At 39.1% G+C, this 13,834-nt stretch overlaps 1 protein-coding gene across 1 annotated transcript; it reads right to left on the bottom strand.

Annotated features, from left to right (window-relative positions):
* Positions 1 to 6,956: 6,956 nt before the first annotated feature.
* On the bottom strand, positions 6,957 to 13,754 carry LOC141583263 (tripartite motif-containing protein 43-like). The gene is made up of 6 exons (XM_074392542.1): positions 13,344 to 13,754; positions 12,660 to 12,755; positions 10,325 to 10,552; positions 9,309 to 9,331; positions 8,680 to 8,777; positions 6,957 to 7,573 (listed from the first exon to the last, which is right to left on the bottom strand). Exons 1-6 carry the CDS (start codon positions 13,752 to 13,754, stop codon positions 7,080 to 7,082), a joined length of 1,350 nt encoding a protein of 449 aa, XP_074248643.1. The 3' UTR covers positions 6,957 to 7,079.
* Positions 13,755 to 13,834: the final 80 nt, after the last annotated feature.

Genomic DNA, 13,834 nt, shown 5'->3' with positions numbered 1-13,834 from the left:
GACAATAATTCATGCTCTTAAGCTAATGATTTCATTTTTTTCTCATAGATTAAATATAAGCATATATATTTATAGCCAATTTAAAATATTTTTGACATGTGAAGTAGAGCATGGCATCAATGATGATACCAATAAGAAATTAAAATATAGCATATTATATTAAAAGTTGCTGTTTATAAACATGTTGTATTATTGGTATGTCATTTGCACATTTTTTCTCAACAAGTCTTGCTATGACCATGAAGACAGAAAGCACTGTAGCTATAGCAAACAGAAAGATATTTAATAAAGGAATCTAGAAACAGCTCTTATAAAATAACTGTTTTATAGAAAATCTTAGGAAGAAAAAGCCAAGGAAATCTGCCAGTGACTTCTAGAAGATCAAAATTGTTTAGTTAACATGGGAAGTAGTCATTGATTTTCTCAGACTTCTGCAGCACTAGTGGGAGTATTTTGATAGACAATGTCCACAGTCACTAGCAAAACCTTATGTCTGTCATATGCATGTCCTGTCCCATGTGATTCTTTGCTGCACCCACGTGAACAGGAGTGATACTTGCTTCTGTTATCCCCTCCAATGCTTTTGTTAATGCCTTGTATTTGTGGAATACAATCTAAAATTCTGCTGGCAGGAATTATGAAGAAATAGATGTTCTGGGCTTCTAGTCTCTACGACACTGGGAAAAGAATACACAGAAAATTTATTATTGAGTGGCTAAAAGACAATGAAACAAACTCAAAATAGTTTTTAAGGTTTATACCTTTTAAAACAATTACATGGGACCTTAAAGATACTCTACCTAAGCAATACAATCTCCATTGCAGGGTATTAATCAACACACTTAACTATGTAGTCTCTTCAAGGAAGCTCAACCATATCTGAAAAAGAAAGAATTGCAGTCCATATATATAATTATTAGAGAACCTTTGTTTTTGTTCTTGAGAAAAATCTGAGAATTCTCTCTTCTGTGTTATTCTTGTCTCTTGTTTATAATTGTCTCTATTTTTATATGCATAGTGAGAGTTAGAGCTACAAATAAGTATATATACCTAAGATCTTTATGGATTTGTGCATTGTAGACATTTTGTGCAAATCAAATGATACAATATGTGGTTCTTTGTGTCTTGTTTCTGGCATTTCACATAATTTATCCAAGGCATTCGTGTTGTAAACAATGTGTTTTACTCACCTGTTTAAACTAAGTTGGGGTAGAAGAATAAAGTGCTGAATATCTAAGTTACTGAACTCATTAGAGCTCTTAGTTTTCTCTTGAAGTCTGATCTAGATGGGTAGATCCAATTATGTGGCTGATTATGTCTCTAAATCCTAATCATTCATTACTTTTCAGAAAACCTCAAACAAAAGCATTTTAGGAAATTCCTCCCACCATCTGTAGACCAGACAGTTATTATTACACACTCTAAGAATATTATGCTAGCTCCTCATAATATCCAACAAATTCTCATTCAATTTGTAGATATTACTATGAAACTGTACATTCTAAAATGGTAAGGCCAGAATTGGTCTTATTTGCCACTATATTCTCACTTTCTAATGCAATTCTTAGAACATAATACATACTACATGTGCAGCTAACAAATATATGAACAAATAAAAGACCTAATATAAAGAAATGTTGCATTGAAGTTTCCAAGAACATAATGAATGAAAATTCTAAGTGACGAATGCCAACAAAATCAAGAAATAGATTGAATGCCAGATTCACAGTCTAAGAAAATATCATTATGTTTAGGTTTTAAATAATTACAACAAAATTTTATTTCATAGTGCTGATTTTGAAACTTTTCCTGGATCTTCAATTTATTAAAAAAAGATAAAGTGATAGGGAAGGAGAAAATAAAACTTAAAATGAGGAGGCTACCATCACTTAAACTATCATATGTTCTATGGTTTGGCTCCTTTCTGTGAAATCCCATGTTGAAACTGATCTCCAGTTTGTCAGTGTTGAGAGGTAGGGCCTACTCCGAGGTGTTTGGGTCATGGGAATGCCTTCATGTTTTTGGGGTGAGATGGGGTTGTGAAGTTTAGCTTCAGCAGGAATGATTATGTTTCTGAGAGAGCAAGTTGTTTTAAAAAAAATCTGTCTTCCTGGTTTCTCTCTCTTGCTTTCTCTCTCACCACGTAATGTCTTTGAACCTGCCTGCTTCTTCTCCACTTCCTGGAATAAATGAACTCTACCAGAGTCCCTCACCAGGTCCATCTGCCCAATCTTAGACTTTCAGTAGCCAGGATTGTGGGCATTGACTTCTTTCTATTACAAAATACCTAACCTCAGGAATTCTGTTATAGAAACACAAAGTGTAATAAACCAATGTGTAGTAAATTACAAAGTAAAAGGCAGTATAAATTACTTATGGAATGGATAGTACAAAATCTATTTACATTTGAAAGAATAATCTAGTAGATAGAGAATGCAGATTTTTATAGTAAAATGAGATACCCATGTCTCAGAAAGAGAGAGAGAGAGAGAGAGAGAGAGTTAGAAAGTAGTAAAATAATTTTCAGCATAGTTTGCAGAATAAAGGTGGACTGAAATATGAACACGTCTTCAAAAAAAAAGAAAGCAAATAAAATTTTGGAGCATATTCATAAAATAAATGTGGACTGAAATGTGAAGACATTATAAAATCTATAATATTCTCAACCCCAGGAAATCAGGGTTCATTTCTCACAGATAATCAGTCATGTGAAGTCCTTCATTGAACCTGTTAAGCTAAGAGCCAGATCTCCCTAATCTATGGAAGTTTATTTAAAGCTTATTTGACAGGCATCACTGAACAAAAGGAAAGTTGAGTCCTGAGTGGGTGCACACCTTGGTGATTGGGAAAAATGTTGAAGCCAGAACATATGGGTTCAGTCCTTTATACTTCATATTCCCAGTGTCCTCACACAGCCTCGTTAAGTCTCCCATTTTTCTGTGGCTCCACTATAAACTGGCTGGGGTGTCTGCCTCACATACTCTGAGGGTGACTGGAACCACCATGGCTCTCCAAACTAAGACTAGGAGACACAGCAAGGCTTAGGAGCCTAGGGGAGCAGCCTGTGGTGTCATTTGAGATGTTCTGGGAGCTGAAAAGTAGCATTGTGTCACAACTCTACAAATTGAGGACAACTTAGAGGAAGGTGATTCACAGGCTAAAGCCCAAGTCCTAGATTGTGAATCCCTTAGCCGAGACCTTCAGCATTTTCTGCTTTCTTTTGAGGCAGGTTGGAGAGCTCCAGTGATCCTTGAGATCTGTGACTGCTGCATGTCACGATCATGGCATCTTAGAACCCTGAGTGTGAGAACCAATGAAACCTCCGTCCCAGGTGATATGCAAATGTGTCCTTTCTCTAATCAATCTTCTAATGCAAATGCTAGAAGTTTTAAAGAACTTTGTTAAATTTTTTAATTTTTTTAAATTGTACTTTAGGTTCTAGGGTCCATGTGCAGATCATGCAGGGTTGTTGCATAGGTGCATACTATATGTGGCATTTCTCCCCATGTTATCCCTCCCCACACTCCCTACCCCCTGCTGTCCCTCCCCTAGCCTCCCCCAACTGCCCCCAGTGTGTGATGCTCCTCTCCCTGAGTTACATGTTTGCATTGTTCAACACCCGCCTGTGAGTGAGAACATGTGGTGTTTCGTTTTCTGTTCTTGTGTCAATTTGCTAAGAATGATGGTTTCTAGATTCATCCAAGTCCCTACAAAGGACATGAACTCATTGTTTTTCATGGCAGTGTGGTATTCCATGGTGCATATGTGCCACATTTTCTTTGTCCAGTCTATCATTGATGAGCATTTGGGTTGGTTCCAGGTCTTTGCTATTGTACACAGGGCAGCAATGAATACACATGTGCATGTGTCTTTATAGTAGAACGATTTATAGTTCTTTGGGTTTTAAAATGCTTTTTCTGGCACTTTCACTTACTGCTATCTTAAATTTGGGTTCTCTCTCAATGATTTGCTCTTTTTTTCCTTGCCTCCTCATAAGTTTCTGTTATTTCTCTTATTCCCATTTATTTGCTTTTTTTTTTTGGCTGAACTACCTTTACAGTTTCTCTGTCTTATAGCTGTTTGTTTAAGTAAATTTTAACCATTTTGCAAGGTACTGATCCAATTATTTTATATAGGTGCAGGATATGTGTGTGTGTGTGTGTGTGTGTGTGTGTGTGTACACACAATTACTGTGTATATATCAACACTATATTATGTAAATATACGCATAACACACCCATGGAGTCCACATCCACACACATTGCTTTGAGAAAGGCACTTTGTTCTGGGAATGAGGCTTATAAGCAGTGGGTGTGGGAATCAAAGTGAGGCAGTTTAACTTCAAGACATTGCTCTAAACCATGACACCATATTACTCTCAGCTGTCTTTTTCACTTTGGATACTGATATACAACAGACACTTCATGCTAATTCCGGGAAATGATCATTTTGAAATGTGCAGGAAATGTTGCCTGTTCCCTTCTTTATCTGGATCCCTTCTTCACTATGACTTTGCTTTCTCTCACCTAGGATTACTTTTCTGACACATGCATGGGTACATCCCATTAAAGTAAGAGAGTTTTACTTTGTGTAAGGCACTGACAGAATCTCTCTTTCTCCATATACACCTGAACGTGACTGTCCTCTTTCTCCGTTCCAATTGTTTAACCCCAAATACCTTTTACCTTTTCAGATGTCACAAGGATGTGACTGAGTAGTTTCAAGGGCATCCACTTTTGCTTCCTCCTCCTACCTTTGAATCCTGCATCTGCATTGCTGGGTCTCAGGCCAAAGAGGAAACCCTTGTTTCCCATTCCAGGATATTTTGATGACCAACTTTTCTTATGTTGTGAATTTGAAGGATAAGGGCAGATAATGAGAAATGGATAGACAGGGACCTGTGTTCTGAGACCTGGGCCAGAGGACTGATGGAGGTGGAGAAGAATCTCAGTGATTCTGGCAGGCATCATGGATCACGAAGGGCCAGAGGAGTGGAACATATGGGCACAGGGTGAGAGGCCTGTGACAGGACACAGCCTATCTCCTTCACAGCAGAATGTTAATAGGCATTAGATTTTAATAAACAGAGAACATATCTCTGAGTCAGCATCAAACATTTCTACAGTCCAGAAGAAGGAATAGCCACAGCACCTAACCTCACCTTCCCTTGTGAGTATGGGAGTCACAGGGCAGTGAGAATGGAACAGCGTTTATCTGAGGTTAAAGCCAATGCTTCTCTCTCTTTAGTCCACACTTACAGTAAGGTCCATTGGATGCCGTGGCTACAAGTTTCTGAACTTCTGGCTTTTGAAGGAAAGACTTTCTCACCCTCTGTGCTGAAGGTATTCTATGTATTATGAAATCTGGTTAGTGGCTCTTACCATCAAGAAATCTTGAAAAGTACAAGGCACTCAGAAGGCCTACATTAATAGTTTCCAGCCACTTAGAGACATCAGAGGGGTTCCTGCCAAGGGTGCACTGACCTTTTTCATCTCACTGTCCTAGAGTTAGTGGGTCTGTCTCTGGTCATCTTGAAGGAGATGGATCATCCTTCACTCCCTCTACTTCAATATCTTGTGCATCTTCCTCAACGGTTTTGCCATGTTGTTTTCATAATGATTGTCCAGTTGATACTAAATCTTGAAGAAAAATTCCAAAAGAATATTTAATTCTTTTTTGGTCTCAATTGTCAATTGCCCTTTTACACGAATCTGGGGCAGATCTAAAGGGCTTCTTAGAGCTCATGTTTTATAGGACCACAGTCTCTGGATGTAGATCCTCAATGTCCACTTCTTAAAGATACATTCCATCCCACATTCTCTTCCTATGATGTAACTTCAAGACTGCTACTGTTGAATGTTCTAGTCCCTTTACTTTGTGTAGTGTTGTGACTATAGCTGATGTTTTACTCTAGCATAATAACACTTCTCCTGACTCTGTGGGAATCTTCACTGTGGAAAGGTAACTACCATGCTGTGAGCAAGCCCAAGTGGCTACGTGAAGAGGCCCTTTGAATATATTCGAGGTAACAGCCCCAACTGAGGAACCCCAGACATCAGTCAGGATCATCTGCTAGACTGGGAGTGGAACATCTGTTGCCATTATTTAATTGGTGATCATGAAAATGACCATGTGGTAGGTAGACAGACTCAGTTGACTCACTAGAATCTGGGTTTTTCTCAGAACTGGGTTTTGCTTGTTTTGGCTTGTTTTCTTTTTTCCTGACACTAATGTGTTCCCACTGTAACGTGAGGTGATGATGATGTCTCAGGTCTAGGTTATCAGTGAGAATTCACAATCTGTGTGAATTTTAAGTATAAACACATTTTAAAGCAGACAGTCTGCTCCTCTGTCTATTTTCCCCTGGGTGATGCTGTTTGCTTTTTTAAACAGCTACAGAAGTCAATGTGGGTTAAACCTTTTGGGTTCTAGCTCAGGCATTGCTGGCAAGTTCTCAGAGAAGCAAGGCTCCTCAGGCTGCACCATTTGGCCCATGTCTGCAGATGGCTGTTCTATCTAGGTTTTTGTAAGTTCACTCTGATGTTCACACAGTGATAAAAATCACTTAATAATGCGTTTCTCAGAATGTGTTTTTGTCACCATAGGACACATGCCTGTTAAATCCTCATTTTTGCCCAAAGATTCAGTGACAATTTAGGTGTAAAATAAATGTTCCCCCTAAAGTGATGAGGTGCAGACTTTATTGTATCAATAGGAGGGAGCTCCCACACTTGCAAATGCATTGTACAAAATCCTGACTGTCCATGATGTGCAAATTATGTTCCTGCCTGAGATCATTCAGCTGGAATCACACACCCACATATTTCCAGAATTCCATCCAATAAATTCACAAAGCAGTTGAAAATCACAATATACACTTTAGGTAATGGGCCATTAGAGATTATTTTAATTGTAGAAAAGCATACAAAAATATTTTGCATTTTACATATTTTTTATTTAACTGTAATAAAGTGACACTAAAACAGAAAAAAAGCCTGAACAGTATGATTCCTTTGCTTGAACAGTGAAGGACTCCCTTGTACATGCAGTTCCCAAACAGTCAGCTTTCTTTATCTTAATCATCTGTGGCCAGTGTAAAAGAAAGGCCTGACAGGGAAATTTAAGGAGCCATCCGGGTAACGCCATATGAGGGAATTCTTGGCTACATTAAAAAAACTCAGACTTCCACTTTCAAAATCCAGAAACACACCAACCCGGCCCAGAGGTTTCTCTACATAGTGAGCAAGCATTGGAAAGCTGGTTAAGAGACGGAAATGATGATTCACCTTCACACATAAAAGAAGAAATATGTCCACAGATGTAATCATGGTGCCATTATTCCTTATCTGGGAGTCCTTACAGACACCCAGAGCCCAGTCCCAAGAGTCGTCCACATCCAGCTCCCAATAGTGTTTCCCAGAGGAGAAGCCCTGGGCTCCCCATGCAGCAAAATAGTCAGGTCTGTCAGAATTCACAGATCCACCTTCCCGTTCAGGTCTAAACATCCAACTTCTCACATCCTCAAACAGGCTGATAATGGGATTGCTTACTTCATAATTGAAGGAAATTTCCACTGTAGAAAAAAGAGAATGTTCCAGCGAAAAGCAGCTTCTACATTCTTAGGTTCAGATAAGAAAGAGACTCTCACTAGAAACCACAGGTCAAGATTAAAAGGCAACTTTTGTCTGGAAAAATGTTGGAATCAGAGGGTGTTAGGATACCTGCATAAGTACATGGCTAAACTACAAGGACCACAATTTCTATAAACTCAAAAATATAAGGGGAGGATTGTCATGCCTAAGTCTGGTCAGCTACTTCTTATAACAACTGAAAAACTGGAAGCTCTTGCACTGCATCCAAGTCCATGGCAATAAAATATATGTGCATTTCCTCTTCCCTGTCAGGGAAGAGCAGGAGGCTGGGGACAGGAGACGAGGTGGGGAGCCATTCTTACACCTAAAAAAATTATCACTTTGCCAGAAATATGATCTGCCACTTAAGTAAGCAAATTCATACTTAAAGAGAAAATCTGAATCCATCTTCTGGAAAGTGCAGATTCCTTGCAGGAATTATCTGACTTTCATGCTGGATTTCAGCACAGACTTCTTTTATCTGCCTGATTGATCATGATCTGTCCTGGAGTTCTATCTAAGGCCTCATCAACCACCAAATCACTTTCCTATTGTTTGCAGATTCTCAGATTTGCATTGTTATTTAAGTTACTCATAGGTGTTTTGGTTGATTAAAATGCACATGATTAAAATTACAAATGCTATGAAACTTCACCTGAAGTTTACTTAAAAAAAAAAAAAAACACTGTCACCAAATCACAATCATTAACAGCACTTAATTTGAAGTTGAAATGTCCTGAATTAACTCAGTTCTGTATACCTCATGTAATACTTGTATACATGAAATTTTGTCAGAGAATGTTTCTAAGTCCTAAGGAGCCATTCTGCATGTTTTATGTTTTTCTAAGTAATATGTTATATGGCTGATTCTTATTACATTTTACCAGCTTTTAATTTAGTCTGTTTGATGATAGTGAAACTATAAATATAAAGACTTATTCACAAACTAGTTTCTTCCAGATGAAATATCATTACACTAGGAAAACTGCCCATAGAAACCATACTTGAAGACATTACATGTTGATCCCAGCAAGACGGCGACACTCACCTCGGAAGCGGTTGAGCCTGTGCACCAGTCCAGTGATGGGCCCTGCAGTAAACTCTGGATTCACAGGCTGGGGCATGTGCAGCAGCAAGGACTCGCTCCTGCAAGGAAGCAGGTGCAGTTGGTTAACCTTTCTGGTGTCTGTGTTTAAGAAATAGATTCCAACAGGAAATCCTTCATTCAAACCCACTTCTGATATTGCCATGTAACTCCACAATCCTAGGATGGGTTTATGGCTCTCTTAGGGAATCTTTCTAAGGATTCACTCCATTTCTAACCTACTACCACTGAAAGATAATTGCCTCTCTCTCTATCTGCCACCAAATAGTTTGTTTCTAATTATGATTCTGAATCTTAAAATTAGGCAACTATATCCTAGTAACTTCTGCATTGAACTCTTCAAAACATTACCCCCTGAGTCACTTGGGAAAGTAAGAAAAGATTAAAATCTGATACAGGGCATAAGAAAACATATTCAACATAACACACGAACACCTGAGTACACACACATACACACACAATCACACTGACACATTATGTTAACAAATTATGTTTTCACTTTGTTGAAAACAGCTTGATGTTTTTCATAGCACACCTTGTGCTTCGGCCTGCAATGATGACCAAAAACATACCTTGCCATGATGTCTCCCAAATCCTGTAAAGAGAGAGAGAAAAAAGATACTTCTTTAGAAAGTTGTTATTCTGGCTGGGTGTAGTGACTCATATCTGTATTTCCAACGCTTTGGGAGGCCAAGGTGAATGGATCACCTGAGGACAGGAGATCCTGACTAGCCTGGCCAACATGGCAAAACCTCATCTCTGATAAAAATACAAAAAAATTAACTGGGTGTCATGGTGCATGCCTGCAGTCTCAGCTACTGGGGAGGGTGTGGCAGGAGAATTGCTTGAACACAGGAGGTAGAGGTTGCAGTGAGTTGAGATTAGGCCACTGCACTCAGACTGGGTGACAGAACAACACTCTGTCTCAAAAGAAGGAAGCAAATGAACACACAAGTTGTTAGATTCCACCTGTCTAGTCTTTAGGTTTTGAAAACTTTCGAAGTACTACGTACTATCACTGCAGGTCTTTTAAAATGTATTCTCATTTCTCACATTAATACCAGTAAGACCAATTGACAGAATCTGTTTCTGATAAATTCAGGACCCTGGATCTGAGTGAGAGAGAAAGGTTGAGTAGTGACTGTGCATTGCTGCAGCTGTCTACAATGTGGTCTTTTTCAGGGCTAGTTCCTGAGGGGTAATGTGGCTCAAGTCAAGGGCATTTCAAACCTAGGACTGCCCAAAAAAAGGAAGAAGGAAATGTTAGTTTCTTCATAATTTCTATGTATCATCCAACATAGACAAAAATATTATTTTCACATGAAAGTTTTCTCTTCCAGAGTTTTAATGAAATGAACTGGAGAAGAAAGCTTGAGGTGGAAAATGTTCTGTGGAAATCTATCTGCACAGCTCCCTAAAGCTTTGTTTCTATGATTAGGTTAGGAGTTGTAGTTTATCTCTATAACTAGGTGGGAATGTCTATCACCATCAATGCAGGAGATGAAGTATGTCTTTGGTACCCAATGAAAAGCAAAGATGTAAATGTCAGCTAATACAAAGTGTCTCAAGGGACATCCTCATTTCTTACCTGGAGCAGCTCCACATCTGGTTTATGACACATTTCCATTAGTTCCCGATACATTTCTTTCAAGTGCTTCTTCTTTTGATGCATGTTGATGCAACTTCTCTGGATTTGTGGAAATATCTCTTGGTGTTCCTTGCACAGTCTCTCTAAATGTTTTTCTTCCTTATGGAGAACTGGATGCACCTTCATATACTCAACCCTGATCATCTGTGCACGAAGAAGTGCATAGGCCTGGAGAGACATGGATTTTGTAGGTTACATACCCAGGTCTACTTCCACCTCACAGAACCCACTAATTCATCCTGACCTTTCCTTCGTTTAATTTTCATTCTTTGCAAACACTAGGATAAGTTAAAAAGATCTTCCTTAGTGGAGACCAGGATGGTTGAAAGGAAGCTTCTCTGGAGTGCAGCTCCCACTGAGTGAGACACAGAACCAGAGCGATATCCACAGGCCACCCATCTGACAAAGGGCTAATACCCAGAATTTACAAAGAACTAAAATAGATTTACAGGAAAAAAACCAACAAACCCATCCAACAGTGGGCAAAGGATATGAACAGATACATTTCAAAAGATATATGTGAGGCCAAGAAACATGAAAAATGCTCATCATCACTGGGCATTAGAGAAATGCAAACCAAAACCACATTGAGATACCACCTCACATCAGTTAGAATGGCAATCATTAAAAAATCAGGAGACAACAGATGCTGGAGAGGATGTGGAGAAATAGGAATGCTTTTACACTGTTGATGGGAGTGTAAATTAGTTCAACCATTGTGGAAGACAGTGTGGCAATTCCTCAAGGATCTAGAAATAGAAATTCCACTTGACCCAGCAATCTCATTACTCGGTGTATACCTAAAGGACTAGAAATCATTCTATTATAAAGACACATGCACACATGTGTTCATTGCAGCCCTGTGTACAATAGCAAAGACCTGAAACCAACCCAAATGCCCATTGATGATAGACTGGACAAAGAAAATGTAGCACATATACACCATGGAATACTATGCAGCTATAAGAAATGATGAGTTTGTGTCCTTTGTTGGGACATGGATGAACCTGGAAACCATCATTCTCAAAAAACTGACACAAGAACAGAAAATCAAACACCACATGTTCTCACTCATAGGTGGATGTTGAACAATGAGAACATGTGGACACAGAGATGGGAGCCTCACACACTGAGGTCCATTGTGGGTGCTGGGGGGAATAGTGGGAGGGAAGGTAGGAGGGATAACGTGGGGAGAAATGTCAGTTATAGGTGATGGGGGGATGGGGGCAACAAACCACCTTGCCATGAATGTACCTATGCAACAATCTTCCATGACCTGCACATGTACCCCAGAACCTAAAAAAAGACCTTCCTTCAAAATGTTTATAATTCATCAATTCTTGAACACCTGCATAAAAGCCCTTTAGATTTAAATGTTTAAATATATGTCCTCTCAAATCTGAAATACCACTAGAAAACAAGTAAAATTTATCATTGATTGTTAAATCATCATCAACAATATATATATATATTTGTTACTCAATTAGTCTGTAGTCTCAAATCTTTGTACTTCACAGCCTAAACAGTCATTCTTAGTAAATGTTGTCAGTATATTCTAATCAGGGTCAGAAGTCATCACACAAAAAAGATCTCAATAAACATTGTAGCCCCCATCTCTGAAACTGACCACCTCTGCTCTGTCTCCTCCCTTCTTCTGTCTAAAGCTACAGTCTCACCTCACCATTCTAAGAACATGAATCCCCATTCCATTGTGTTTCTCCTCCCAATACTGACAAACTGTTCTCTCACTCCCCTCGTCATTTTGGTTTCTTCTCCTCAGCTTTTCATCATGTTACATTTTCTCCTACTCAAACAGGCATCATGGTCTGGGTCCTTTGCTATCAGATTTCACTAACACAGGCATAGTTCTTAAATTACTGTTTCCACCCACTTTTTTCCCTAGGAGCAACATCATATTTACTGCTAAATGCCTTTATTTCTCATTTACATATTATTTAATCAGTATTACATAATTCATCTCATACAGAAACCTCTGCCTGAAATACTGATTAATTTTAAGCGCACACTGGCCTCTCAGAATTTACATATATATATATTTATATATGTAAATATACATATATATATTTACTTATCTGAAAAACATTTCCAGAACACCTGAACAATTGTTATGTTGAACAGTCAGGTTGTTTTCCAGGCTATAAATAAACATATGACAAAATCTGGCATATGAGAATTTCAACTCAAGTTGCTAATATAAATGTTCTCGGCATGCCTGACTCAAACATGTCCTGAAGACACATGATCTCATACTTACACTCCAGAGGATGCTTGTTTTTACCTCCTCACTTAGATTTCTCTGATTTTCTTGAATTTTTTCCCATAAAATCCTCATTTGCTTTAAGAGCTTCTCCTGCAAAAGAATTATGAGGGTGAGCAACAGAAAATCAAATACCATAGATTCCATACTCTGAGTGAGATACGCAGGCAAGGGTTAAAATGTATGAACAGACTAGAGAGAGGAAAATAAACCAAGTTTTTTCACTGCTCATCCTCAGTATTTTCAAATCTGAGGTTTCAGATGTATAACAGTTTAGGGAACTGGTGAGTGAAGATTTCTTGTAACCTAGGTAATGATCAGTGAAACACCCTTCCACTATGCTGGCCGCCTGCTTTTGTCATTTGTCCAGTAAGATTAAATACATTTCCAAAATGTATTTTCTTTGTTCTTGTAGTTTTGGTAGCTTTTCGATGCCTTTAGTGTTATACTGTAGAGTCAAAGTAATAGTGACATTCACTTAATCACCCTCTTTTTGGGTGCAGGCTTTGTGAAGGCAGGTATAGTTGCATATTGAATTCAAAATTTCATCATTGGTACCTCCAAAAGCACCTGGCACTCAGTAAAGGATGGAGTGATCACCACAATGGTTCTCATCTCCCTTCTCATCTCTTTAACTCCTCCACCCTCCAGCCTGCAGGTGATCCCAGCACTGTGTCTTACCCGGTGTTCTTCAGCTGCCCCTTCAATGGGACAGTGTTTGTGAGCCCCGTGCTCCTGAGAGTTAGAGCACAGTGAGCAGAGCAGACTCTTGTCCGTGGCACAGAACATCTTCTTTGTTTCCCTATGGGTCCCACATACTTGTGTCTCAGAGCTCAGGAATTGCCAGACACTGGCTTTCCTGGCAATCGTCACTAAATTCTTCAGAAAAATGTTAGTTTTGAAATCCTTTTGATGTGATGGCTCCCTGCACATAGGGCAGTTGGCAGGACTTTGGGCTTCTTCCCAGGAAAGGCAGAGGCAGGGTCTACAGAAGCTGTGCCCACAGCCTATGGTGACAGGGTCTACCAGGTAGTTCAGGCAGATGACACAGGTGAGTTCCTTCCGGAAGGCCTGTGGGAAGTCTGAGTCCATTTTCCTGGGGGAAGAAAACCACAAGAATTTAATCTTCTGCCCTGGAGAGACAAAGATCCAAGCAAAGTCTCAATCAGGTT

This window comes from Saimiri boliviensis (genome assembly GCF_048565385.1).
Source record: "Saimiri boliviensis isolate mSaiBol1 chromosome 19 unlocalized genomic scaffold, mSaiBol1.pri SUPER_19_unloc_2, whole genome shotgun sequence".
Lineage (NCBI taxonomy): Eukaryota > Metazoa > Chordata > Mammalia > Primates > Cebidae > Saimiri > Saimiri boliviensis.
This window is presented reverse-complemented; position numbering and strand designations above follow the sequence as displayed.